This window comes from Terrapene carolina, unplaced genomic scaffold (assembly GCF_002925995.2).
Source record: "Terrapene carolina triunguis isolate 2854851 unplaced genomic scaffold, T_m_triunguis-2.0 Scaffold192, whole genome shotgun sequence".
In the NCBI taxonomy this organism is placed as follows: Eukaryota; Metazoa; Chordata; order Testudines; family Emydidae; genus Terrapene; species Terrapene triunguis.
The window spans coordinates 8,554,364-8,581,728 of record NW_020664543.1 but is presented as its reverse complement, the minus strand read 5'-3'; the positions used below and the strand labels follow the sequence as shown (position 1 = coordinate 8,581,728).

Genomic DNA, 27,365 nt, shown 5'->3' with positions numbered 1-27,365 from the left:
AGGGTTCCAAAGAAGATGGAGCTCGGCTGTTCTCAGTGATGGCAGATGACATAACAAAAAGGAGCAATGGTCTCAAGTTGCAGTGGGGTAGGTTTAGGTTAGATATTAGGAAAATCTATTTCACTAGGAGGGTGGCGGAGCACTGGAATAGGTTACCTACGGAGGTGGTGGAATTGCCATCCTTAGAGGTTTTTAAGGCCCGGCTTGACAAAGCCCTGGCTGGGATGATTTAGTTGGTGTTGGTCTTGCTTTGAGCAGGGGGTTGGACTAGCTGTCATCCTGAAGTCTCTTCCAACTCTCATCTTCTATGATTCTATGACCAAAAATAGTTCAGTCACCATGATTACAGATTTTAAAAGGATTTCCTAGCATTCAAGATCTTGGAGCAGCTCCATCACTACTCTTCTTCTTATAAGTGCTGGGTCATATTTTGTTTCTAAGTTTGTGTTATTGATATGAAAACTTACATATCATTTCAGTTTTATACAAATAAAGGATGAAGCCTCTCTATGTTGAATATCCAGTTTTCTTCGTCCTTTCCAAGAGACAATAACTTAAAAATTTCCTAAGGGGGAATTGAATCATGACAGCTACATTGAAACAAAGTATTCAGATACAAAACAATGACTTGAAAATTGCATATGGCACTAATGACACTATGTCAGAGTTTTGGTTGTACTTGCTCTAAGAAAAAGATTTATTACTCATTTTGGACAGGTGGACTTATTTTTGCTGTATGTTCTTTTCAGAATGTAACAGGAAAAAAAACTTTAATATCTTGCAATGTTTTCAGTCCAGTGGGAATTTCAACTTAATGCACGAAGTATCTTAGTTTCTGGAGTACATTGATTTATTTTATTACCTGAATGTCATAGGCAACAAGCGCACTAAATGAAAATCCTAAATAAAATGTCACATTTTCATTTCCTGGAGGCACTGAATCAAAATGTAAAGGCAAAATATGAATCTGCCCAACATGACCCCGTGCAAATACTTTTCCCTTTTCTGTCCAGCCATTCACTCTTTTTAAGACACTATGAACTTTGCCTATTTTCCATACATCTCCATGTAGCCACTTCATTCGTCGTTCATTTAGGGAGCCATCAATTAATTTATCAATCCTAGTCTTGTGCACAAACTTTCCTAGACCGTTGCCTTTTCCCAGGAAAAAATGTGTGTAGATTCTCTTTTTTCTTGGAGCAATGTTTTTCATCTTGACGTCATACAAGCGCTTCATGGACTGAAGAGCGGCTATGAGAATATCATTTTTATCCGGATTAGATTCTCTGTCTAATGCATCATCTGGCCAGTACAGTAAGGTGAGCAAAAAATGGGCACTTGCTGGAAATGCTGTTCTTCTCTGTTTGAAGAATCTATTGCTGAGTTCTCTAAGTGTTTGAAAAGGAAGAAGTTTGGAAGATCCAGGAGATAAACATGCTAGTGCGATGTGACACAAAATGTAATTGATGAGATCAATGTCCTCCAAGCTTCCTTTCTGTGGGTCTTCAGGGTATAAGCTAATTATTTTTTCTAGTTTATTAACTGACCTCTCATCCTTCGAATCTGACAACAATGAGAGAATGGTAGTGACACTGCCACCACCATACTTATAAATGTTCATGCTTTTGACTAGCTGGGTTTCAGGTCCTCCTTTTATTACCACAGTAAGGGAGTCTGAGGTAAAGAATTTGGCATACACCTCAGACTGTCTTTTCAACCACTTTCTGGGATTGTAAACTTGTTGTTCTTCATTCTCCTCTGCCTCATTTTCTTTGTTCTGGTTTTTATCTGTTTGGAAGTAACTTAGATCTTCTGAAATCCACTCCAGAGCATTATAAATGTTCTGGCGTAAGCCTTTTAAACGACTGTGAAGCTTTCCCCATGGTTTTTTAATTTCCTCAGGAATGTAGTCCGTTAGCAAATAACGCACAAGCTCAGGATGTTCCCCTTGTGTGTTTCTGGGAAATACCTCAAGTGTAGACAGAAATTTTAGTAGACGACATCCCACTTCAACCTCTCCAAAATAACCAGCATTGTTCATGCTGTCGATCTCTGACTTTGCAGCCTGTTGTGCAGCCCTGAAGCATTTCATAGCTTTAAGGGCAATTTCTATCATCTCAATGACTTCACTAGGAGTGGCTTCATCTGTCTCTTTGTCCACAGTAAAACTAAACCATTTCCTGTACACTTGACCTTCTGTATCCAAAATAAAAGAATCATATGGCAAATGAGATTTGGCTACCCCTGCCCAATATTCTGCATCCTCAAATTTTTCATGATTGTAATGCAATCGAGCAAGCTGCTGGGCAAAGTAGGCATCTTTTCCAAGGCATTCGTATGCAGTTTTTAAAACCTCTATAGCTTTTTCACAGTTTTCAACCTTACAGACATGCTCAATGAATGGAGAGAAGAGGCTGTCAGTATTGTCTCCCCTGCTCTTCTTGTCGCGTCGTATGAACAGATCTCTGATGAATTTTATGAACTCTTCCCGTCCAAATCTGTGCTGAAAAAGCATTTTTTCCTGGAGAAGATTCATTGCAATTTGACTTTGAGGCTGACTTCCTGAGAGTTGGTGCAGAATTTCCTTAGCAACCAGGTGATGTATTATTTGAACACATGAAATATAGGTGGTATTTGCTCTTAATTCAATGAAAATAAGTCTTGCCTGTTCACTTAAGTTGTTTTTGAAATCATACTCTCTCTTTTCTGTATATGCCCCCAGCCCTAAGAAAGCTTCACAGTGTGATAATGAAATGTATGAACCATGTACATAGGAATTGAGCAAAGCAACATACTTCATCAAATTAGTAACCGGGGAGGAAAGGTCTATGCCTTCCTTCCAGTGCTCTACAAACTCTGTGACATATGTTTCCTTAAACTCCTTACTCATCAGGACAAACGTAATTATAAATTCAGGCTTGAAGTCTTTCTGCTTTTCAAGCTTTTCAATTTTGGTTTTAAACAGGTGTTTCTCTTGGTCTGACAGTTTGTGAGTGACAGCAACTGTATCGAGAGGAGAAGCTTTGCAAAGCTTTTCAGGGACATTAGATCGTTTACAGCACATAAGGATGAAACAAGGCTTGGATGAATGACCTCTTCTAGCTGTCATTGCATCCATTAAATCATTCTTTAATTCATCTAGATAATCTTCATCATAGTCTTCAACAAGGAGGAGGACTGGGAGAGAATTCTTCATGTCATTTTCATCATATTCTCTAAAATTAACTGCATGTTGGGAGACAGTTGCAACTGGATATGAGGAATTGACCACAGCACATCTTAAATCCTTTCTTCTTTTCCATAGTACTTGCCTTGCAATGGTGCTTCCTCCACTTCCAGGTTGATGAAATATTTTTAGTTTAGCCACAGACCACCTGATTCTGTTCTCGTGCAAAATGCCATCTAAGATTTTATGAACATCTCTGCAGGCATCACGTTCAATGACTTCTCCACAGCCCCCTTTATCAGCAAGCCAGAAATTTTTCCAGCTGACTTTTCTACCTTGGTAAAATGTTCCTTCTATCTCTTGTATTTCTTTTGTGCTCAGAAGATCCAGTTTGATATCATCACATTGATTTGTACACAATATTTCAAGGGAAAACATTTTCTCTTCTTCCAGTGTTGGAAGCACACACAGACCTCTTGTGGAAACTGGTAAACGTCTGGGACATATTGTAGAAGGCATCATGTTTTGAATAGTGGCATCTACGTGACTTAGCTTCATGCCCACAATGCTCCTCTGTTCTAGTGTCTCAATGCTACAAGATGCCTGAGCTAGGTTAGCCCACTTCTCATAATTTTCTTTGGACTCTGCAATGCATATGATATAATCCATACCATTCATTTCTGTATAGAATTCCTGGAAGGTGTCTACAATTGGCTTCTCCACAGGTGATGATAGTAGGAACAGTACCACAAAAGATCCCTTTGGAAGGATTTCATCACAGATAAAAGAAACGGCTTTCTTAAGATACTTCTTTTTCGTTCTAATCCAAGTATTTTCATCACAAGGTTTTTCATCCCCAAGGAAGTCACTACGTCCATTGCAAAATATCCAGCTGGTGTAATCATCTAGGCCCAAATGTTTTTTAAATTCAGTGGTGTTCATCTTGCTTTCATTGGCATAATTTTGCAAGAAATGCAAATTTGTTGCATGATGCTCTTTGTACTTGGCATGTAAACCTGACACATTGGAATCCTCATCAAAATCAAAGACACAGAAAATATTCATGCGCATTAAAAAGTTGACAGACTTAAGAGCTTCCGTTCCACATCTGTTTGTGACAAGGATGTAACTCAGATAGTCATCTATATAGTTCTTTCCATCATTTAATAGAACTAATAACTTACGCCCTAAATCTTGGGAAGTTTCTATCAGGTCTTCATTACTGGAGGACTCGGCCATTTCTCTTCTAACATCCCTCTCTTTTATACCCTGAATAATAAAATCCACTTGTTCTTCATTCTTTACAGGTTCAGAATTGGCCTTAAGTCTTTGATAGAGAACTGGATTTTTTTCATATATTGTCTTATTGCTGTTTTCGTTAAATCTAGGTAAGCGTACTTGAAAAATCTTCCCCTTCACTGTACTGGATGATGGTTCAATGTCAACCTCCACCACAAAGCGCTGGTCTTGAGTGTTCTTCTCAATCACTTCAATAAAAACAGGAGGGCGAATGCAAATTCTTGCAGCTTCTTGCTCAGATGCATTGAAACATTTTGCAATGTTTTTATCCAATGCATCAACATAGATGTCTCTGTTTGTGACTGGCACACCTATTATCTGCCCATGTTCATAATCCTTGTCACCTTCAAACCTGTCCATGACACCAAAGTGTATCGTTCCATTACTTCGGATATTCATGCAGGCTGAGCCAAATCGAATCACTTCAAAGGCAAACTTTGCTTCAAGCCGTGGTCTGTCTAGCTCCGCAGCAATGGCAAAAGATTTGTATTCATGGCAAGGGGTGATCAAATCAATGACTCCTGTTTCTGGAGAAAGGACTGTGTTTTTCACATACTTAAAATTAATATCTTGAGTGCCAAATGGTCGAAATCGGCTCAGAGTTAAAGCTTCAACTCTTTTTTTATGCACTGAATGACTTTTCCCATTTTCTGTCCTGACAAGAGTAGACACTGATTTTTCCATGTCTTCCCTGCTAGACTCTTCTAGTGGATCAGAGATGTCTGTTTCTGAAGCTGCATGCTGGTGAAATGTTACTTGAGAACTTGGTACACTTTTAGGCCGTTTGATTTGGGTGGTCTTTAAGCCACACTCTCTCTTTTCAGCTGGTACATTAGCTGTTGTAGGCATGTTAGAATTTCTCATTTTCACTTTCTTTTCCTGAGCATTAGTTGTTCTACCAGTGTCACTCAAGATTTCTGGAGTCTTACAGCTGGGATTATCTGTTTGCCCTATACCTGCTTTTTTGTTCAAACATTCCAAAAGTTCATTTCTTTCACAGATAAGTACGTGGATTTGGCCTTTTTTCATACCAATGCTTTTGAGAAAAGGTTCGTCTATTTTTCTAAGCACTGGACCTGTTACTTCCTCCTCCCATAGCTTTTTCACATATTCTTCTTTTATTCCAATGGACGCTAGCCAGGCTCTGACGTGACACTCATTCCATTCAGCCAAAGGTAACGTTTTGTAGTCTAAGAATAAAATAAGTTTTAATAAAAATAAATAATAATAATAAATCAGACAAAACGTGAGGTCACCCTGAGCAATTCAGCATGCTGTATTCTCGTAGTTATAATCCTCCTTGAGAGTGAGCATGTGTATGCATGGGTTGGTGGATTGAGTATAAAACTGGGGATCAGGAACTCCTACATTCTGATTCCAGCTCTCACTCATTTGCTGACAAGTCTTGGGCAAGTCACTTAGCCATTGTGGGTCTGAGTTTCCCAATCTGTAAAATGGGAATAATACCTATTTACCCACCTTGCAGGGCTGTTGAGAGGATTCACAGTTGTGTACCATACAATGGACCATTTACTTGTACTTATATGTTTAAAAAATAATTATGGGGAAATATCTTAAAAGCAAGGTACATACCCATTTTCTCTTGAAGTGGGTTTATCCTCCTGCTGATAAATGAAGATCTAAAGTAGAAGCAAACATACATACATAATGTGTTTCAGAATATCATTTCCACGTTGTCCAGATTTACTCTATCTATACTGTAATTAATTTTTTGCACCATTTTTCTTTTTATGTAAATTATTTCTTCATTTTCAAAATCCTGGATTGCCATCTAGCTTTTCATAGTCTTACATAAAAGTGGTGAAAAATAAATCCAGTAATGTATAGAAAATAACATAACTGATTAGTCATGAACTTGGGAGCTTAAATTCATAACTCTCTAGACGCTAAAAATCATGGGCTGAATAGAGACACTGGATTTAATTCTCATTACAACAATCTATTATCCACTAACTCCCCTCCAGCTGTTTCCTCCCTCCCCTTTCCCCGCCTTTGACTGGAGAGGTCTTAACAGGCCATTTCACCTTGAATGATCCCTTAAAATATGTGTTAACTACTTATGCTAAACAATCTGTTTCATTTTGTATTTAGCTGTGACATGCTGGTTAAGTTTCCCAGACCTGAAGGAGAGCTCTGTGTAAGCTTGAAACTTGTCTCTCTCACCAACAGAAGTTGGTCCAATAAAAGATATCACCTCTTGTTTCCCTGAGGGCTTGTCTACACTTACTGCACTGCAGCCTGCCGCTGTAGCGCTTACTGAAGACACTACCTACATCAATGGGAGAGCTGCTCCAGTCAGCGTAGGTACTCCACCCGACCGAGAGGCGGTAGCTATGTCCACGGGAGAAGCCCTCCCGCTGAGATTGTGCTGTCTACACTGGGAGTTAGGTCGGTACAACTGCCTCACTCAGGGGTGTGGATCCGACGTAGTTATAGCAACGACATAGTTATAGTCTGAACAACATAGTTATAGCAACGTAAGTTTGTAGTGTGGACCAGGGCTAAGTAACCCCTCTCCCAAGTGCTGCAGTCACACAGTCTGTCGCTTGCAAAATTGGGAAAACACCTTAGATTTCCCCCATTCCACCTCCTTCTTACCCAAACATGGCACGTTAATGCAGCCAAATTAATATTGATAACCACAGTGATAATGGGCCCAGCTCTCAAATAGTGCTACATAGACCGGACTTAACCCTTGACTAATCTCCTGTATCACAGAATCTCCTGCTCATCTCATTGCATCTGCATCTCCAAGAGCGTGAGCTGGATACATTTTTCATTTGAGAGACGCTTGCCTATGGGTAGGAAGAAAAGATCATCGGGGCTTCTTGGCATCCCATGGTGAGTTTTAGGGCTTGGCTAGATGATGAATTAGTGTGCAACCAGAGGGGTGTACGCTAGAGTGTGTTCCAACATGTCACACACAAACTGGCTCATGGAGACTCTACTGGCATGCACTAAAAATTCCCTAGTGAGTGTTAACATAGTAACAATTTACATGCCTGCGGTGTGCACTCACACCCTGTAGACAAGCCATAGGCTTAATTGGACTTCCCTAGAAGTGTCTATTGCGGGGAGGGGGCAAACATTTTGGCCTGAGGGCCACATCTGGGAATAGAAATTGTATGGCGGACCATGAATACTCACAAATTTGGGGTAGGGGTGCGGGGGGCGGGGGGGGGGTTGAGGGCTCTGGCTGGGGATGCGGGCTATGGGGTGGGTCCAGAAATGAGGAGTTCAGGGTGTGGGAGGGGGCTCCGGGCTGAGGCAGGGGGGTGGGGTGGGGTGGGTAGAGTGAGGGTCTGGCTGGGAGTGTGGGCTTTGGGGTGGGGCTGGGGATGAGAGGTTTGGGATGCAGGAGGGGGCTCTGGGCTGGGATTGAGGGGTTCGGAGGGAGATCAGGGCTGGGGTAGGGGTTTGGGGTGTGGGGGGAGTCTCGGGTGCAGGCTCCAGGCGGCGCTTACCTCAAGCAGCTCCTGGAAGCAGCGACATATCCCTTCTCTGGCTCCTACATGAAGGCGCGGCCTGGCGGCTCTGCATGCTGCCCTGTCCGCAGGCACCGCCCCTACAGCTCCCATTGGCCGCGCTTCCTGGCCAATGGGAGCTGCGGGGGCGGTGCTTGGGGGTGGGGGCAGCGTGCAGAGTGGAGCCCCCTGGCTGCCCCTACGTGTAGGAGCCAGAGGGGGGCCATGCCGTTGCTTTCAGGAGCCGCATGGAGGCCCTCCCCCCCACACTCCCTGACTGGAGTGTCGAACCGGGGCAAGCCCCAGACCCTGCTCCCCAGCGGGCGCTCGAGGGCCGGATTAAAACAGCTGGCGGGCCAGATGCAGCCCGCCGGCCGTAGTTTGCCCACGCACATATGCCACCTTGACGCACGGTAGGGCCCATACAGATAAGCCCTAAGCTGTCAGAAAAAATGTTCCCCTTCATTTAGTGACAGTTCAGGTTGCACAAGCACACAGCCACCCACTCCAGCTTCATCCAATTTGCATTGTAACCAAGGAACAAAACAAAACAAAAGCGATGCAACTTAATAGCAACCTCTGAAGCTGTGTTAAACCAACTTAGCGACCCAGTGACTTGGCGGGTGTGACAGCCAGATGTGCTGCCCTGTAGCTACAAGAGCACCCTGAGGTGGCCCTTAAACATTTTGCATTTCCTGGCTTTCAGAGGTTTAAGCCTGGGGGCACTCAACTTTCTGGAAGGGCAGGAGGCTGTGCTGGGCAACCTGACTGCCATTTTAACCAGGGGTTTTGGCAGTTAATTCCACAGGTTTTTTGAGAAAGTCTAGGGATAGTTAGCTATCAAATACAGTCCCAGCCCTACTTTCCTGGGTTATATTTTAGACAAGGGGCTGTTTCTGCGCACTAAGTTGCATCGCTGTAAAAAAAACCACCCTGACAAGAGGCGTACAGCTTTCAGCACCAGGGTACACCAGTGTAGACACCCTGGTCAATTACAGTGCTGCAGTTGGCCTCCGGGAGATGTCCCACAATGCCTGTTCTCGCCATTCTGGTCATCAGTTTGAACTCTACTGCCCTGCCCTCAGGTGACCAACCGTGAGCTCCAACCCTTAAATTCCTTGGGAATTTTTGAAAGTCCTCTTCCTGTTTGCTCGGTGATGTGTGCAGTGGTCTCAGCGCATCTTTCCAGGTGATCATGCCTGCCACACGCACCAGGTGATCCCCGCTTGGAGCAATGTCAAGCTGCTGGCGCGCATCAGCATTTGGGGAGAGGAGGCTGTCCAGTCCCGGCTATGCTTCAGCTATAACTATGGACAGATTTCACAAAGCATGACAGAAAGGGGCCATGACCGGGACACATTGCAGTGTAAGGTCAAAGTGAAGAAGCTGCAGAACACCTACCACAAGGCGCAGGAGGCAAACCGCCGCTCCGGTACTGCGCCCACGAGCTTCTGGTTCTACAAAGAGCTGGATGCGATACTTGGTGGCAACCCCACCTCCACTTCGAAGGCCACTGTGGATACTTCGATGGCTTGCATGCCAGTCGAGAGTGGACTGAAACGGGAGGAGGAAATCTTGGATGAAGATGTGGAGGGGGAGGGGACCCAGAAGCAAAGGACGACTCGGAGGTCAGAGATGCATGGAGCCAGGAGCTCTTCTCTACCCCGGAGGAGTCTAGCCAGTCACAGGTGTCGGAGTTTGGTGAAGCGCAAACAGGACAGGAGGCCCCTGGTAAGTGGCTTTGATTTTGAGAATTGCTGAAGCGAGTTGTTGGGTGCAGGAGGGTTGCAGAAATCAGGCTTATATCTATACTGGCAATTTATGTCGGTATAAATATGTCGCTCAGGCATGTGGGAAAATCATACCCCCAAGCGATGCAGTTATACTGCCCTACTCCTGGTGTAGACAGCACAGTGTCGACAGGAGGACTTTTCCCACCAACATAGCTTCCGCCACTGCAGCCTTTTAAGTGCAGACAAGCCCTGAATGTATCTGTAGCCGTCATGCGTCAGATGGAAGCATTTGACTTCTTCTTGTAGGGTAATAATCCTCCCTTTCCCCGTCAGATCTGAGGCTGCCTCGCTGGACTGAGACTATTCTTCAGTTAGGCCACTAAACAGCCAACACAAGGCTGACAGAAGTTTCATTCTAATTTTAATTACTGCATTAAACCTGTTATATTGTGGTCTGGATTCCACCTCTTCACCTGCACAAAGGCCTGTCTCCCTGCCCTTCTCTGCCAGTAATGCATCTAAGGGGTATATAGTCCACACATTGCCTGACCCAAGGCCACTTTGTGAGAGTTCCCTTAAGAGCCTGCTTAATGCTGCTTTTGCTTAGTGGATTTTATGTTGGTATAAAGGTGCCTTCGACCAGTGTAGTTTATTCCTATACTACAAACTCCTCATCCAAAAGCAGAGTGTGCAAAATATAGCCCAATAATTCAATTATGCAAGAGAGTGAGAAAACAGAAATGTAACATTAATGCCTGCAAATAAATATTTATAAAGGTCCCTCAAGCAAATTGAGACAACAGACAGAGTTAAAGACTAACAACAGGTGCCTCAGAATATGTCAAGGAAAATTTGTAAGTACAAATAGTAGCCACAGACATTTCCGTACCACACTACGAAAGGTAAATTCTGCTCTCTCATGCCAGGTCAGTGGAGGCGGGTTTCTACACTGCCGAGATCTAGTTCCATAGTGGCAATTCCAGGCTCCTACCTGCTCCAGGGATGTGAATGCAGGTTTAAAGGCAGAAGAATCATAGAGTGGATAAAGAGAGCAGTTTGCAGCACAAAGGCAAGTTAAGCAGAGCCCCTGATATGAACTATGTTTTTGGAGAGATGAGAAACCCTTGCCCCTAAAACTTTGATGGAGAGGTGAGTATAGAACTGGAGAAGGATGGTCCAATTCCTGTGAAGGAGGGGAGGAGAAGGGTCAGCAGGCTAGTGGGAGAGCCTCATGATAGGGGCTTAAAAAGGAATGGGGAACAAATACACACATTTAAGTAAACAGCAAGACTGCGGAACAGATGTGAGTGAGTGATGGGTATTTGCTACCAGTTCAATCACCCCCCCCTTTCCCAAAAATTCTTTTGCAAAAGCAACTCTAAGGCTGTACAAATACTTTAAAAAATTGTTTTCTTTTTAGCTGAGCTCTTCACAGCCCCTGGGTGGGGGGTGGGGGGCCTGATTCAGTGAAACCCTTTCCCCTGGAGTAGACAGGGAATGTTATTTCCACGGGGGTCACAGCCCACGCCCTGCAGTACAATGGGACCTGACAAGGCAGCCAGAGCTTTTGAGGAAACGAAAGTTATTTTTTTGACAGTCCTGGCTAAAACTCGCCACGAGGGGACAGCAAAGCTCGGGGCACAATTCCCTTTAGCCCATATGCCCAGGGCTGGTGCCGAGAGGATGGGGGACACCCCCCCCCCCCTTACGGTGACCAGACAGCAAGTGTGAAAAATCAGGAGAGGCAGTGGAGGGTAATAGGAGCCTATATAAGAAAAAGCCCCAACGATCATGACTGTCCCTATAAAATCAGGACATCTGATCACTGTAACCCCCCCCAGCACTGGGGGGGGGCGGGGGGCTCAGTGCCCGGTTCAGCCATTTTACTGCCAGGGACCAGGCACTGGGGAGAGACCCGATGTGCTGCCGCTCTGCCCCTCAAGCCCCAGCGCTGGAATTCCCCCAGCCGCCTGCCAGCAGCCCGACCCCGGGAGGGGAGGGGAGGGGCCCGCAGCGCCTTCTCCGCAGCCCAGCTCGGAGCGCCCCAGCGGGGTGGGTGGGTCAGTGCGGGGAGCCGCCAAGCAATTGCCCCGGCAGGGCGGGGGGGGCGCAACGCTTCCATAAATCCCGCCCACCGCCAGCGCCCGGGGCTGCCTCACCCGTCGCCGAGTCCCCCGCGGGGGGCGACAGGCTCCTGCCCGAGCGCGGCACCGCGTCCCTGCCGAGGGTTTGCAGCCAGCGGCACCGATCCCGGCTCTGATGCTCCCAGCAGGGCGAGAGACAACCGGTCCGGTCCCCCCCAAGCCCAGCCCCTGCCTCCCGCAGAGCCAGCCCGGCCCCGCGAGCGCTTGGAGCTTGGCCAAGTCCCCGCCCGCCTGCGAAGGGCTGGCCACGAAGCCGGCCGGGCACAGGGGCTTTCCGTGCCCAGCTGGCGCCCCCGGGCTGTGCTGTTCGCCGGGGATGTTTCCCTGCCCGCGCCGAGCTCACCGGAGGGGCGCTCACGTTGCACTAGGCCCTGCCTTGCCGCCCACGCAGTTTAAAAAAATAAATAGCGGTGCTGAAACCCCCCCCCCCGGCTTTCACTTTCGTTTCCCAGCCGCGGCTCAGCGCCTGGTCGCAGCCTGACCACACCTAAGGCATATAGCGGGCACCGTCTGCACCTACCCTGACCACGGGGTTGTTCCCAGAGCTCTGATCGCACCCTCTGCCTGGCTGTTTTATCCTTCCCTCCCCTTCATCTCTTGCTGGCTCACACAAATGCAGCATCCCTTTAATGTTGGATAGTTACTGTATTGGGGCAGCTTCTGCACTGACAGGAGTGGGTTTAAAGACCCCACACTAACCACTGTGGGCGCATCTCTCAGTTCTGCTTACCCCCTACTAACCTCTCAACTCTGCAGATGCCTGCTTTTCTTGCCCAGCCCCCATCTCCCTCCCGGCAGACATAGCAAAAACCGAGTCAGTGTTGGTGGTGGCATTCACAGCACAGCTGTAGACTCAGGGTGCCGCTTCTGGCCCGAGAAATGAACAGCGTGGTGGGATCACATCGTACTGTGGGGTTGGGCTGACAAGCAGTAGCTGCAGAACTTTTGGTTGGGAAAAGCCACATGCATGGATCAGGGTGCTGAGGTCAGCCCAGGCCTTCAGCGCAGGGACACCCGAGTGAAAGATGCACTGACAGTTGAGATGGGAGTGGGGTCTCACACGCTGGAAGCTTGCAACACTCTATTGCTATCTGTCAGTAGGAAATCATTTTGGAGTTGGAAAAGCCGCAGGAGGGGGGCATTGTCATGCGAGTGTGCAGTGCCATGAGTCGCCTTGTGCGATGCAGATCTGTGAGTCTCAGTAAAATGCCGGACATAGTGGATGGATTCGCAGCAATAGGGTTCCTGAACTGAGCTGGGGCCAGCGCTGGAACACGTAGCCCCATTTTGGAACCAGCCCACCTTGCCCCAGAGTGCAACCACAGAAAACGCTGCTATTCTGTGCTTATGTAGGCATTGGTGGATCACCAGGGATGCTTCACTAACATCTGTGGTGGCTAGTCCCGGACGTTGCATGGTGCTCATATCTTTAACCCAGGGCTGTTGAGACAGCTGCAAACAGAGACATTCTTTCCTGACCAGTGGATTACCAAGGGCAGTGTTGAAATGGCAACAGTAACCCTGGGGGACCCAGCCTACCTCCTGCTCCCTTCGCTCATCAAACTCCACACCAGCCACCTCGACAGCACCAAGGAACGATTCAGCTACCACATCAGCAGGTGCAGGAGGACAGTTGAATGTGCATTTGGTAAGCTGAAGGGACACTGTCACTGCGATCCAGTCTTGTTAGTAAGTAACACCAAAGATTCCCAATGGTTATAGCTGGCTCTTGTGTCCTGCATAAGATCTGTGAGGCAAAGGGGGGGGGAGGGAGAGGGTGCAGCCAGGGTAGAGGGCCTCTCAGTTCAAACAGCCAGATACAAGGGCTATTAAAAGAGCTTAACACAGTGCTATGTGGCTGAGGGAGGCCTTGAAAGAGACTTTCCTTATTGCAGTGTGGAGGCCTGTACTTTACCTAGCCCAGAAGGGTTGGGGGCTGACAGGAATTGGGTGGTGCTTAGTGTACATTTGTTAATGCACCTATTAATTTTGTGGTGTTTGCTGTACCTTTATAATTATTACACTGTCACTCCTCATATGAGTTCCATCAGCCTGCACAATATCATGCTCTCAACAGCCTTAGTCATTCCACAGCATATGTTGTGAAGTAATAAAGATGAATTAGTTTCCAAAAAAATAGATTTTTATTGTGTACCAAAACCAGTGCACAAGTGCTATGTTGCAACTAAAAACCCAATACAATAAAAACTTCTGAAATAAATAAACAAAAGAATTTAACAAGGAGAAAGAATATTCATGTCCATTTTGACTATTCTACAGCAACCATGGCTCTCATAGGCCAGTGAATGTGAAGCTGTGGTTTTCCTGGGGGGAGGGGGTGTGTGTACGTGTAAAAAAGGAGGTGCTAAAATGGACCTCTCACTTGACTGTCTAATTGTAGCCAATTATTTTATCATTCATTTATTGTGGGTGGTGTGATGTTAGGATTATAGAAGTATAAGACTGGTTAGTAGTTAGATACCTCATACAGACTCGTCTCTTCCAAGTAAGCAGGGCTGAAACACAAGGCCTAGAGCCTGAGGCCGGTAAGAGTTTAGCTTAGCTATAGTAGCCCTTAGAGTTAAGAAATGCTGTATGTAAGTAAGTGACCGAAGAATAACCCGATGCCACAAATTATGAAAAAAAATATACCAATGAGTGGTATTGCGAAAAATTAGCTGCAAGATTTTAGATTACAAAATGCCCTAGAGGCACTTTAAAAAAAACCAAACAAACATGTTCCTTAACCCCAGGATACAGGTTGTGCGTCAGTGCTGAGAATAAAAGGAACTATACACAACCTATGGAAAACAGGGTACCCCAATATTCTTGGGGGACACAATACAAATTAGGGAAAAGGTGGTTGACACTTTCACACACACATGCACAGGGTATGAGGTATAGTCAGAATCACATCATAAAAGAGTGCCCCGATTTGGAAAATTGAGCTCCCTATGGGAAAACTCCAGCAGGAACCCTCTGTCTACTGATGATCAATCCACAAGAGACCCATCAAACCCTAAGACCATCTAGGAGGAGATGAGTATAACTATAGCTATAATTTGTGCATGGATAGATGTAGGATTTGTCTGTGCTTGAATATTCATTGTTGGTCAATGAATTTTATTAAAGATATTAGAAGTTGTTCTAGTGAATGTATGTGTTACTTTCCTTGGTCTTCATGTGTTTCTAGAGACTCCAGATCTGAAACAAGTGGCAGAGGGAGCTTTCACTCTGTTGAGCTTGAGACTGTAGCCACCAGAGCCAAACCCACAGTGGTGTATACAACATTGTTAAATGATGCACAACGAATGTGCGGGTCAACTGACACTATTATGAACAGTTCCAGCTCCAGCACATGGTGCGCATGCACTCTTGGAATCCACACAGGGCCCATCACTCAAAGAAGAATAAAAGGTAGGTCAACCAGCGTTTGCAGTGTCTGTGTTTGCTGCTGGAGACACCCCATCTGCCTCTCCCTTTTCTGCTGGGACTCCCGGGGCTGTCTGCTCTTGCCCTCTCCACTGTCTGAAAATATTCACCCTCCAGGCCCCTCTGTTCACGGTGTAATGCAGCACAGGCTTGCAGGATCTCAGAGAACATGTCCTCCAGTATCCTCTCCTTTTGCCTCCTCATTTGGCTCAGGTATTCCGTGGGTGTGGTGGAAGGACCCCTCAAGGCCACTTTCTTACCACTTCAAAAGTTATTTTCCTCCCTTGGTATCCTGCTGTTAATTGATTTATCTCCTTAGACTGACCTCACACTTGGTAAAGCAACCCCCATCCTTTCATGTATTTATACCTGCTCCTGTATTTTTCACTTCATGCATCTGATAAAGTGGGTTCTAGCCCACGAAAGCTTATGCCCAAATAAATTTGTTAGTCTCTAAGGTGCCACCAGGACTCCTCGTTAACCCGGCTACCACTGAAACCTATGCTCTCTGTGCATGTCTCCACTGCCCTCTGGTGGATGGAATGTCAGACTCACTCAAATGTTTAAAGAACAGGAGTACTTGTGGCACCTTAGAGACTAACAAATTTATTTGAGCATAAGCTTTCATGGGCTAGAACCCACTTCATCAGATGTATGAAGTGAAAATGTTTATTGGCCTAGTGGTTGCAGCATAAAAACTCTTAACAGTACTGCACAAGCAGGGATTACCTTTAGCTCTTTATTTAGGAGTAAATAGGAACATACTTACCCAGCCCCTGTATCTATCTCAGAAACCTGATGCCTTGCTCAGGAGGAGTTTAAAAAAAAAAAAAAAAGGCAAAACCTTCCACCTTACCCTTTTTGCTTGGTTACCTTTAACACAGGTTTTCACACTTACCCCCCCTCCCCCCCGAAAGCCATGCTATTTCCATGAAAACAGCAGCAGAGAGTGCACAGCTTACTTTCTAGTCCTACCCATCTTCCCAGACTCCTACTGGTGAACAGCCATTTTCACTAAAAAAGCGGAACACGCCTCAGTTTCTAAACCTATTTGTATTTATTATTGAGTACAAGTCATTATTTAGTAGAATTATAAAAGAACTGTACATTAGAGGTATAAAAATATGAAATAGGCTTTGAATCATCTTAGGTAAAACTACCATTTTTTCAAGCTTTTAAAAACATGTAACTTGCACAATTTGGCATCTTACCTTGATATCTGGTTTCATACAATGTAAAACTAGGAAACTCCCAAAAATGTAAGCTTCAGAAAGGTGACTGCATTAGAAAAAGAAAAAACACACACCCCATAGCAATGCCCAATCACACAAGTAACCGTCAATAATTTACTAGTTTACGACACAATGGCACAGTCAGACAAATTAAAAGCTTCCCTGTCCACATGATTTACCCATTAACAAAAACAGACAAATTAGTTTCATTGAAAGATGCAGTATAGCTTTTCCTCTTCCAGTTATTAAAAAGTGGTTAACAGAAAACACTAGAAGGGTTTTGTTTTTTTTAAAAAGATTTGGCATGCTTTATACTTGTACCATTTAAATTTGATACCACTTTGTAGTAAAAATTAAATAAATATAAATATGTTAAATAAATATATTGTAAAAGAATAATACACATGTATTACATTAGAACCCAGCATTTCTTAATGCTGTTCACACACTTAATGCTTGTCACAGCTTTAGGGCCACTGAAAAGGAATACTGCATCCTTTCAAATGTAAAGAAAATGTATACAAGCTTCACCTTGGACATCATTATCAATCCAGACATACAGGAACTCAGGTTCCATTGCTTATTACTACTTTCGTTCACCAATTAAAAATGTGGTCCATAATTTCACTGTTCTTTAGAGCAATTCATATTTCGATCCCTTCCCCCCTACCGGGTCACATTGCTTCTGGCTCAGTAACCGAAGACCTTCTTAAGAAGAAAGCAAGGAACAATTCCAGCCAGACAGTTGCTGTGTTCAACACACCAACTGGCCTCCTTTCCTACAAAGGATCTAGAAACGGACATCTGAATATGCTTCTCCAAATTATGGCATAGCTCAGTTCTTAATACTGTGATCTAAGCCAAATACGGCCATTTCCTTTCTATGAACATTTGGCTGATCTCTCAAAACACCATGGCATGGAGTCTTGCATTTGTGAAGTAAATAAAACTGACCGATTTTTCCAATCGGTAATCGATAGGATGGCATTGTATCTACACAAGAATTGCAGACTAATATTCCAGGGTTGCACTAATTAGAAATTACATTCTCTTTACAGGTTTTGGATATTTTTAGATTATTCCCTTTACAATCACTGTATTGTATCTAAGACACTGTTTCAAATGCAGAATATGGCAGTAGTGCAATAGCAGGTTTGGATGGTTTGCTACAACTAAAAGGCTCCTTTTCCAGATCCTAATGCCTAGTAACGATATGGTTTCAGTCACTGTGTTTGATTCTGTGCAGTAAAATATATGAATGATAAAATCAAGTACAATGCAAGTATGTTCAACAGCAGAATGATGTTTACACACAACTATTTGCACTCCATTTTCATTTTCTTTCTTAAAAGCTGCCTTAGGATAACTCCACCAGCTTGGTTCAATGCTTTTCTGAAGTTAGCACTCATTCCTTGTGCTCCTACTGTACTTTTCCTGCTCCAGCGCAGACACAATATAAGGCACGTTTGGAAGCTTGGTTTCTTCAAAGAGACATTTTACTCTCTGATGATCCCACTAGTCCCTGCTAAAGGTAGGCCAATTTCACAGCCCTATGCTTGGAATGTTCATCACAGAGAAGGGAACTCCATCCCCACCCTCTCAAATGGTATCTCCTGGAAGTCTTTGCTCTGCAGAGTCCTGACTATAGTAATGCTGAAAGAGTCTTTCCCCACTACAGATTTGCATTGCGTGGTAGGTGTGAAGGAGAAGGCGAGGGAAACGAGATGTGAAGTAACATACAAAATAGTCTGGGATAGAGCCCAGCGTCTCCTGCACTTCCAGGGGCAGTTCTCTGTAATGATGTTTCTAGGGGGGGGAAAAAAAAAATACAGACAAGCATTCTTTATAGGGTAGTCACTTTTTTCCTCTATGCAACATACTAAAGAGATGCTCACGAACAAGAAGCAGTTTAGTGGCCGAAGAAGCCTTACTAAATGACAAGTGTCATTTTATAGTGGTGGATTGTTGGTAGTAAAGTGGACCACCACCTAAGATAAGCCAATAAAAAGATGGTTTAGGTGGAAACCATAACATATTAGTGGAAACAGAATGCTTAACATTCAAGTTATTTTAAATGCTGTTTATACTTCTAAATAGGCATGGAGAATATGACAGGTCTGGGTGGCTAAAGTTTAACGTGGTACAGATTCTAAGGTGGTTTGATGCTGGTTCACACACACCCCTTTACCTTATTTCTCATCGCCCGTAGAAGATCCCGTACTGAGCCCCCTTTATAGGATCTGAATTTTCGAAGATCTGCAAAAGCAAATAGGCTGTGTTTGTTTGGTTGTTTTTAAATGAACTGATGTGTACAAAGTCCTCCAGGGAGCTGATCTGTTGCTATCTCCCATACTTGCAGCCAAAACACATGAAAGACCTGTTTGTACTGTTCTGCCCAGGTAAATCAGGATTTGATGTATTACAACCTTTTTCAAACACTAAAGGAAAAAAATCAGTGCAGGAGGCATACTGACAATGCAGAATATTAAACAGTTTGATGCATGTGTGGCCCATATGATTTTTGAACTGTATTATCTCTGCTCTTAAAAAGTAAAATGTAAATACCACTAAAGCCTGGTAAATAAACAATGGAAAATAGGCCTGAAATTGCTACACTCTTGGTTTTTGTGTTTTCATGCTTGTTTTAAGTCACTCAGCTCTAAAATAGGATTATATATATATATGCGCGCACAGGTGTACCTATATGTACTTTTTAATTTAGAACAATTCAGTGCTTCAGTTGCAGGCCAAGATCTCATGTAACAAATTTGAGAGACAATGGTATTGCTGCCTTCCTGTACATGCAGGTTAGGGATAATAGCCTGTAATTCCCTTACATTATTATGGAATATAATCTCAGTTACCTGTCTGAAGGGGAACCGTGATGTGCTCTCTCCAGTCCATTTTTACCACCTCTCTCCCTCCTCTCTCTAACTGCTTGACTATTGGACCATCTGGAGATTCTTTTTCTATTCGGTCACTCACATCCTGTAAGAAACGTTCAAGTTACTTCAAATGCTGTATTTTTACTTCCAACTCTCCTACCCACTCCCCTCCCCCCAATTACAAATTGCCACCCTCTGCCAGATTAAAGGGTGTCCTGAAAAACAGCTGCTTGCGGACAGTACAATGTAATTGGATTGGTAGTCAGGAGCTATCTGCCAGAGTTCTTTCAACACAGAAAACCCAACATGCTCACTGGATTGAAACCCTCCAAAGGGCTGAGCATTTCCTTACATGCACTGACTAAGTATACAACCTCACTTCTTTGTTCCTTACACTGTACGTTCATCAACTGCTGATTCTGCATGCAACTATCTCAAAGATTTTAAACTTGAAGTTTTAATGTATACGATTTTAAAAACATACGGAGAATGTTTAATCCTGGACAAAATAAAAAATTGACAAGACAGACCTGAAAAAACTGGAGCTGTCTTTCTAGATCCCAGAAGAACGGGTGCTTCAGCACACAGCTGGCAGATGGACGTTTCTGAGGATCCATGTTTATCATCTGCTCTATTAAGTCACGAGCAACTATGTCATCTAAGAGAAAAAGGGTGATTATTCCCAGACTGTCTGAAACAGTTAAAGTTGTTCTCAGTCTTTAAGAAGCCATCACGACTCCTTCGAGTTTGTCAGAGATCTAGAATTTCCAGTTGGATGCTCAGCCTACAAAAAACAGGCCAAATCCTGCCCTGATTTATACTCTCTGCAACCCATCAGAAAGTCATTGCGGTTGAACCAATACAGCTAAGAGCAAAGGTCAGTTCAATCTTTTGAACATCCCGGATATACATGAAATTCCTCTTAAAACTATCACAGTAAAGCTCAGAGGGCTCAAAACTTTGCAATCACCCGGAATTTCATATGCTTTTGGACAGTAAAGTCAATAGTTTTAAGGGCTTCTAACTTTTTAAAAGGAGCTTCCCATATAATTACTTCAAGTGCTTGTACTTCACATTTGCAACTTTGGGGGCATGGTGATTCATAGGTCTCAGACCATTTCCACTGGTGTTCTGGGCGCTATTGAGCCCCACAGAATAAACTGTGCAGTGCTTTACATTTAACAGAGTAGGAAAACATGCACCTGCTTACCATGCGTCTCTGGATTTAAGGAGTCCAGACTGTAAACACCCAGTAGAATGTTGGCTTGCCGCTGCAGGGATTTGCCAAAGGGATGGCTGCCTTCAGATACAACATAATAGAAGAGACAGCCAGCCGAAAAGATGTCCACCGTGTATGTCTGCAAATGAACATATGGTTTATAAGCAACATTACAATATAGTTTATTCAATACTTGGGCTCAACTTCACAAGTCAGTTGTGCATCTGAGGGAACAGCAAAAGTTTCTATAATCACACTTCTCTCCGCAATATTCAAAAGTAATTAGAACATGGCAAATCCTGCACTAAAGCCCACCTCCAAGAACATCTCCAGTCTTAAGTGACCACTTAAAGTATCTCCACGTTTCTAGTACAATTCTGTTCTATCACTAAAGGCCACCATGAGTAAGTAACTGATTTTTGGTGGCCCCTTGGGTGATCACTTTGATTTCACTATGACTACAAAATATGGTACAGGATAATACAGTAACAGCCACACTGATCAGAAATTCAGCCCTCAACGAGAGCTAGTTGTGTTCACAACCTCTGAAAATTAGTCCACAGACATTTTAGTTCTAAACCAGCTTGAATGAAGAGGCAATGAACTGTGGACGTAAAGGTCTGATTGCAACAACGTGACACTTGCCAATCCCACTCCATGGAACTTCCCTAACCCTTGGAACAAGAACAATTATGATTGACTTACAGGGTTCTCTTTGCAATCTTCACTCAGCATCTCTGGAGCGATCCACCCTTCAGTGCCTGGCACCCCAGACTGACGGCTAAAACTGTGCCTGCCCACTGCCAGCTTCTTACACAGGCCGAAGTCTGAAATCATGGCTTTGACCTTGCCATGGGCATTGGGCATTGAAATTAGGATATTATGAGGTTTCAAATCCCTGTGGACTAATACAAACACCAAGTAATTAATACAAGCACCAAGAGCATTTTTAATTGTTTTATTTATTTGGAATGAAATCCTTTCACATTGCTGAAGCAGTTTTTGTTAATGTTCAGGGATCCATAGGCTTAAGTTCAATGAACCCGTTGCCTGTTCATGTGGGATGCCTATCCTACTCCATTTCCTTCAAATCTTGCAAGCTCTTGTTAGAGCCATCACCCCCCCAGGTATTCCAGAGCCATCATTCGTTATATTCTACTTCTACAGCAGCTGAGAAGCTCAAAGCAAATACTAATATAGCAGGGAAGTATTATCCTCATTTTACAGATAGGAGAAACTGAGAGATAAAGGGGCTGTGTCACATACAAGTCTGTGGAAGAGCTGGGAACGGAAGCCAGATCTCCTGGCCACTCCGTGAATGGGCATCATAGAATGGTATTGTTATTTAAAAAAGGAAAGAAAAAGAATGACTGGTCTTCACTTCTCGCAGCCACCCAGCAACAAACTACATGGCTGCCACAGCTCCCTGCACCAGGCCAGCTTATTTTGCTTCTTAACCAATAAAACATACAGTCACCTGAAATCAAAACAAAGGGCCTTCTTACCAATATTGAGAGAGTGTAGATAAGTAAGACCAGATGTCGTCTGTTGCAGTAGGGTAATGGGCTGTAAGCCATGGCGACTGAAGTCCTTCTGCTCCACATACTATACATTATATAAGGGAAAACAGAAAGTAAGCCTAAAACCCCAGCACGTTCCTTATACACTGGTCTCTACATAGATCCCAGGCCACTGAAAAGCTCCCTCAACAGAGGTAAATTCTACCCAGTCTAATGAGGGCTGGTTATGCACTTACAAGAGCCTATCCCACAGACAAAGGGGAACTTTAAGACATCAGACTGTACTAAAATTCTACAAGTCTGTCGCACAGAAAGCCCATGGGCTGGGCCGCTCCAGCATGCTTTTCAGATGAAGGACTTTTATTTACAAGGGGATCCCAAATAAAAGCAAAGGGCAATAGACTGCTCAGTAGATCAGCAGAGTGATTTTTTTCAGCCTAACATTTATTTATTTTTGCCAGAAATGCAGATTCAGGTTCAAACTTTGTGTGTCTTTGAGTCAAATTTGCTGGTTTGGGTCGAACTCCACCCCCACGCGAAAAAATAATTCAGAAAAAAAACCAGTGTTTGAGTTTCGACATTTTCAAAACATAACGTTTTGATTTTTCAATTCAAAATGCCCATTTAGAATTTTACTGCAATTTTATTTTTAAAAAGGTTACCCCCCCCCCCCCTAAAATTAAATGAAACTTTTTGTTTCAGGTTTCACTCAACTCCCCCAGTCTGGGCACCAAAGCAAAAACCCAGCTATTTGTACATATTCATAGAGGTCTGAAGGGACCATTGTGATCTTCTAGTCTGACCTGTGTAGCACAGGCCACACAACTTCCCCAAAATTATTCCTGGAGCGGATCTTTTCGACAATCATGATTTAAAATGGTCAATGATGGAGAATCCCACATGACCCTTGGTAAATTGTTCCACTGGCTAATTACTCTCACCATTAAAATGTATAGTGTATTTCCAGTCTGAATTTGTCTGGCTTCAACTTCAAGCCATTGGATCGTTTTATATCTTCTCTGCTAAATTAAAAGACCAATCTGAAATATCTGTTCCCCATATGGATACTTACCAGCTCACCCTTTAATCTTCTCTTTGTTAAGCTAAATGGATCAAGCTCTTTGAGTCTATCACTATACGGCATAAAGAACAGGAGTACTTGTGGCACCTTAGAGACTAACAAATTTATTTGAGCATAAGCTTTCGTGGGCTAGAACCCACTTCATCAGATGCATCAGATGTAGCCCACGAAAGCTTATGCTCAAATAAATTTGTTAGTCTCTAAGGTGCCACAAGTACTCCTGTTCTTTTTGCGGATACAGACTAACACGGCTGCTACTCTGAAAACTATACAGCATGTTTTCTAATCCTTTAATCATTCTTGTGGCTCTTCTTCAAACCCTCTCTAATTTATCAACCTCATTCTTGAATTGTGGACAACAGTATTGGATGCAGTTTTCCAGCAGCAGTTACACTAATGGCAAATATAATGGTAAAATAACTTGTCTGTTCCTACTTGAGATTCCCCTTTTTATGTATTCCCGGATGGCATTAGCTCTTTTGACCTAGCGTTATACTGGGAACTCTTGTTCAGCCAGGACCCCCAAATCTTTTCCAGAATCACTGCTTCGCATGATGAAGTCCCCCATTCTAAGTATGGCTACATTCTTTATTCCTTGGTGTATACATTTACGTTTATCCATATTAAAACGCATATTGTTTGCTTGCACCTAATTTACCAAGTGACCCAGATTGCTCTGAATCAGTGACATCTCCTCTTCATTATTTACCAATCCCCCAATTTTTGTGTCATCTGCAAACTTTATTAGTGATGTCTTATGTTTTCTTCTAGGTCATTGATAAAAATGTTAAATAGCATAGGGCCAAGGACATATCCCTGCAAGAGTTGACTGAAAAAAACATCCACTCGAAGATAATTTTCTATTACATGTTGAGATCTATTTGTTAGCCAATTTTTAATCCATTTAATGTGTGCTAAATTAATTTTATATTGTTCTAGTTTTTTAATCACAATGTGGTGTGGGTACCTGTGATCCTAAGCACCCAAGTCAAATGCTTACACTATTACCTTTATCAACCATACTTGTAATTTCATCAAAAAAATAAAATAAATCAAGTTAGTTTGACAGGACCTATTTTCCCTAAGCCCATGTTGATTTGCATTAATTACATCATCATCTTTTAATTCTTTATTAATTGAGTCCAATATCAGGAGCTCCATTATCTTGCCTGGGATCAATGTCAGGCTGACAGGCCTATAATTATCAAGCCATCCCATTTACTATTTTTAAAAACTGGCACAGCATTAGCTTTCTACTCTACCACTCAGTATTAAATCTCCCTTATTTCCACAGTGAGAGCCCAAGATAGGTGGGGCTTTTACTCGTCAGTTTCCCTAGATGGCCTGGTTTTTAAAGGAACATAAAAATAATTATGTTTTATCCTAGCTCAGAGAAACCTTTCAACAGGAATTTAACTCTGAGTAAATGCTGCTCATTAGCACTGCCCAGTGGAGGCTGAAAGTAGGTAGGCCAAGGTGTCCAGCACCTTACTCACACCAGGGTAAGCAAAGCCCCTGCCTCACTTCCCCCCACAAAGCTTTGCTTAGCACATGCGCCACCTGCACACTCATGCTGCTGTGCTTCTTTAAAAGGCGGCTCTCAGGACAAGCTAAGGCCTTAAGAAGCAATATTTTAGAGAGGCTCCTAGTGAGGGCAGCAGATGCCTTACGCATGGTGGGAGATACAGAGTGACCGAGGAGGAGCCTTTTTCAAGAACACATATAGAAGGTTCAATAGTCCCTTCTCTTATATCAGAGACCTGGGGAGGGCTGGGAAGCCAAATGGCAGGAACACACAGCAAAGGGGGGAAAGGAATGTTGTCTGGGCAGCAGAAAGCCAGGGAGGAGGAAGGGTAAGAAAACGTTTTCTTGTTCTGTTTTACCACCAGGGCATTGGCAGGCTCTGTGACACTGATGCCATACCCTTTCTCTTTATTACAGTTGCTGATTACAAGATAGAAGGAAAACAGCAATTGTGTATAGCCCGTGAGGCTGTATCCTTTGCTTCTGTGATACCAGAGTATTACAGTAAATTGGACTGTCTTAGATTCACCCTGGACTGTGATAACACTGAAGGGATGATGATGATATGAGGAGGAAAGCCTCTTAACTACACATACAGCAAACGACTACATTGTAAAAGTAAATAACCAATTACAGATGGTAATTTGGGTAACATCAGAAACGTTGTCTGCATATGACAAGTGCCTGAACTGCAGACTCAAGGCAGAGTTAAGAGTCTGCCATTGAGAAGCCTTTCACAGCCTGTGTTTTCTCTCTGCATTTACCCGGCAGCCAAAGCTCTTTGCGTTAGCAATCTTTGAGGTTTGTAAGTGACCTGTTACCTCCTGTAAGGTGGCAGCACAGAGCTCTATGGCAATGTACTGAAACTGCCTGTCCCTCTCAGTGCAGAAATAGCGGATCACGTTGGGGTGCTCGTCCGACTCACGCAGCAGCTGCACCTCGCGGTCAGCAAAGCTGAAGCATTCAGGGAGAATTCTTTTCACCGCCACATCTCTGTTATCAAATGTCCCTCTGTAGACAGTGAACCATACAGCAAAGAAACCTCTTTGAGTCACTCTGTGCACTGAGATAGGTGGGTTACATGGAACACACTTCACACAGCACTTCTTCAGTATTGGACAAGGTTCAATGCTTTCATTTCAAACAAACATTTACAAATGACAACATAACCCTGGATTTTTGTTAGTGAAGGGACACTGCAGAGAAGTGACACACACACACACACCCCCGCTTACTTTTAAAAGTTCCATGATAACGTTTCCATTCATATTAGACCATAAGCATTTTTTTAAAAATATTCAAAAAAATAGTGGGGCATTAATTGGGCTCTAAAATCAAATGCATATATTGTCTTGTACCTGTAAACAATTGTTCCTTCAGCTCCATGTCCCAGTACGTCTTTCGGGCTAAATGAAATCTTGCCGACCATTACTATGCGTGTGTCCTCATCTGAACAAAAGCAAGCAGCGAAAGGATTAATTTAAGGCAGATTTTAAAAGTCAGCACTTTGCAGTTGCATTTCCATATGGAGTCGGTATGTAAAACCTTCTCTTTCAAGTTTAAATGCACAACACTGAGAACTAAGGAGCCCTTTGGAATTTTGGCTCTTACAACACAAAAAGCCGTGGCTGGGGACATACATGAGACAAGCAGCTTTTAGGAGACAAGAAGCTCTTTCCAGTTTTTAAAATGCTTATGTGAATGTAGTGTTGGGGGAAGGTGCCGAACTGACAGAGCTGGAGAGTGGGTTCAGTGCAGGCACTGTGCTGCCCTGGGGGTGGAACTTACTTCCCTGGAGGGACCAGAGACAACATGCAGAGGGAAGGGGAGTCCAGTTTCCATGGTCCACTCAATTCTTGGCTTCAATTACTGCCAATACAACAATTTTTTTTGTATTAGGGTCTGGACTGAGGCCGCGAACCCATTTCAAATATGCCAATGAGCACATGGCCCATGGGCAGCTCAATACTGCACTCCTGACCCAGGCAAACCTTCTAGTGAAGTCAGTAGTAGGATTAAGCCTAAAATGACAAAAACTTGTGGTCAGCATTGAAAAAAGAATTTGAAAAGTCGCCTCTCACTAGAAGAGCTCAAGAATAGGGATGGAGAGAATACACCCAATGGTGCACATGAATCCCCAAAATCAGGATTCAAGACCGGATGTCTTTCTAGGAGATGTTCTAGCTCAACCAGAAGTCATGGGCTTGCTGCAGGAATCAAAGGGGAGGGAAGTTCTCTGGCCTGTGTTATACAACAGGAGGTCACAAATCAATGGTTCCTTCAGGTCTTAATCTATGAAATATTGTCAATATCCTACTTTTGTCGTCCCCCCCACCTCTTGTTGTACTTTGTTACCTTTGGCATTGGGGGAAATGTTATGAACTTTCTGATTTTAATTCTTATTGGGACACACTATGAAAGAAGTTAGATTAACGTTACCTCCCTCTTCCTGCTCAGTGGAGAGACATCTCCCAATGTCAGAGCCAGAGAGGTTGGAATACGCTGAGTGGTTTGATGCTTTGGGAGACACGTTGGGTGTGCTGGTGTCTGAACTCTCCGTCCGCACATAGGAGGTGTCCAAAAAGTCTGCCTCTGGGGGGAGATCGCTGGGGGCACTGAAGGGCAGTTGCTGTTGCTGCGTACTC

At 43.8% G+C, this 27,365-nt stretch overlaps 2 protein-coding genes across 4 annotated transcripts in view; both read right to left on the bottom strand.

Annotated features, from left to right (window-relative positions):
• Positions 1 to 250: 250 nt before the first annotated feature.
• Positions 251 to 11,952, bottom strand: LOC112101708 (sterile alpha motif domain-containing protein 9-like). Of its 3 annotated transcripts, none has more exons than XM_024192562.2 (3): positions 11,843 to 11,952; positions 6,059 to 6,105; positions 251 to 5,655 (listed from the first exon to the last, which is right to left on the bottom strand). In XM_024192562.2, exons 2-3 carry the CDS (start codon positions 6,060 to 6,062, stop codon positions 851 to 853), a joined length of 4,809 nt encoding a protein of 1,602 aa, XP_024048330.1. In that variant the 5' UTR covers positions 6,063 to 6,105; positions 11,843 to 11,952; the 3' UTR covers positions 251 to 850. The 3 variants fall into 3 exon arrangements, with proteins under 3 accessions (XP_024048330.1, XP_024048329.1, XP_024048328.1); XM_024192561.1 differs by lacking the exon at positions 11,843 to 11,952 and adding an exon at positions 9,352 to 9,382; XM_024192560.1 differs by lacking the exon at positions 11,843 to 11,952 and having other exon boundaries at positions 6,059 to 6,572.
• Positions 11,953 to 16,293: 4,341 nt separating this feature from the next.
• The window catches only part of ERN1 (endoplasmic reticulum to nucleus signaling 1), a 56,793-nt gene continuing 45,721 nt past the window's right edge, over positions 16,294 to 27,365 (bottom strand). The window contains exons 13-22 of the mRNA XM_024192559.2: positions 27,160 to 27,364; positions 26,079 to 26,169; positions 25,542 to 25,731; positions 22,101 to 22,200; positions 21,301 to 21,500; positions 20,587 to 20,734; positions 19,907 to 20,034; positions 19,356 to 19,479; positions 18,680 to 18,747; positions 16,294 to 18,297 (exon numbers count right to left, since the gene is read on the bottom strand). Coding sequence (XP_024048327.1) covers positions 18,091 to 18,297; positions 18,680 to 18,747; positions 19,356 to 19,479; positions 19,907 to 20,034; positions 20,587 to 20,734; positions 21,301 to 21,500; positions 22,101 to 22,200; positions 25,542 to 25,731; positions 26,079 to 26,169; positions 27,160 to 27,364 — 1,461 coding nt within the window. The 3' untranslated portion in view covers positions 16,294 to 18,090. The remainder of the gene's footprint in view (positions 18,298 to 18,679; positions 18,748 to 19,355; positions 19,480 to 19,906; positions 20,035 to 20,586; positions 20,735 to 21,300; positions 21,501 to 22,100; positions 22,201 to 25,541; positions 25,732 to 26,078; positions 26,170 to 27,159; position 27,365) is intronic.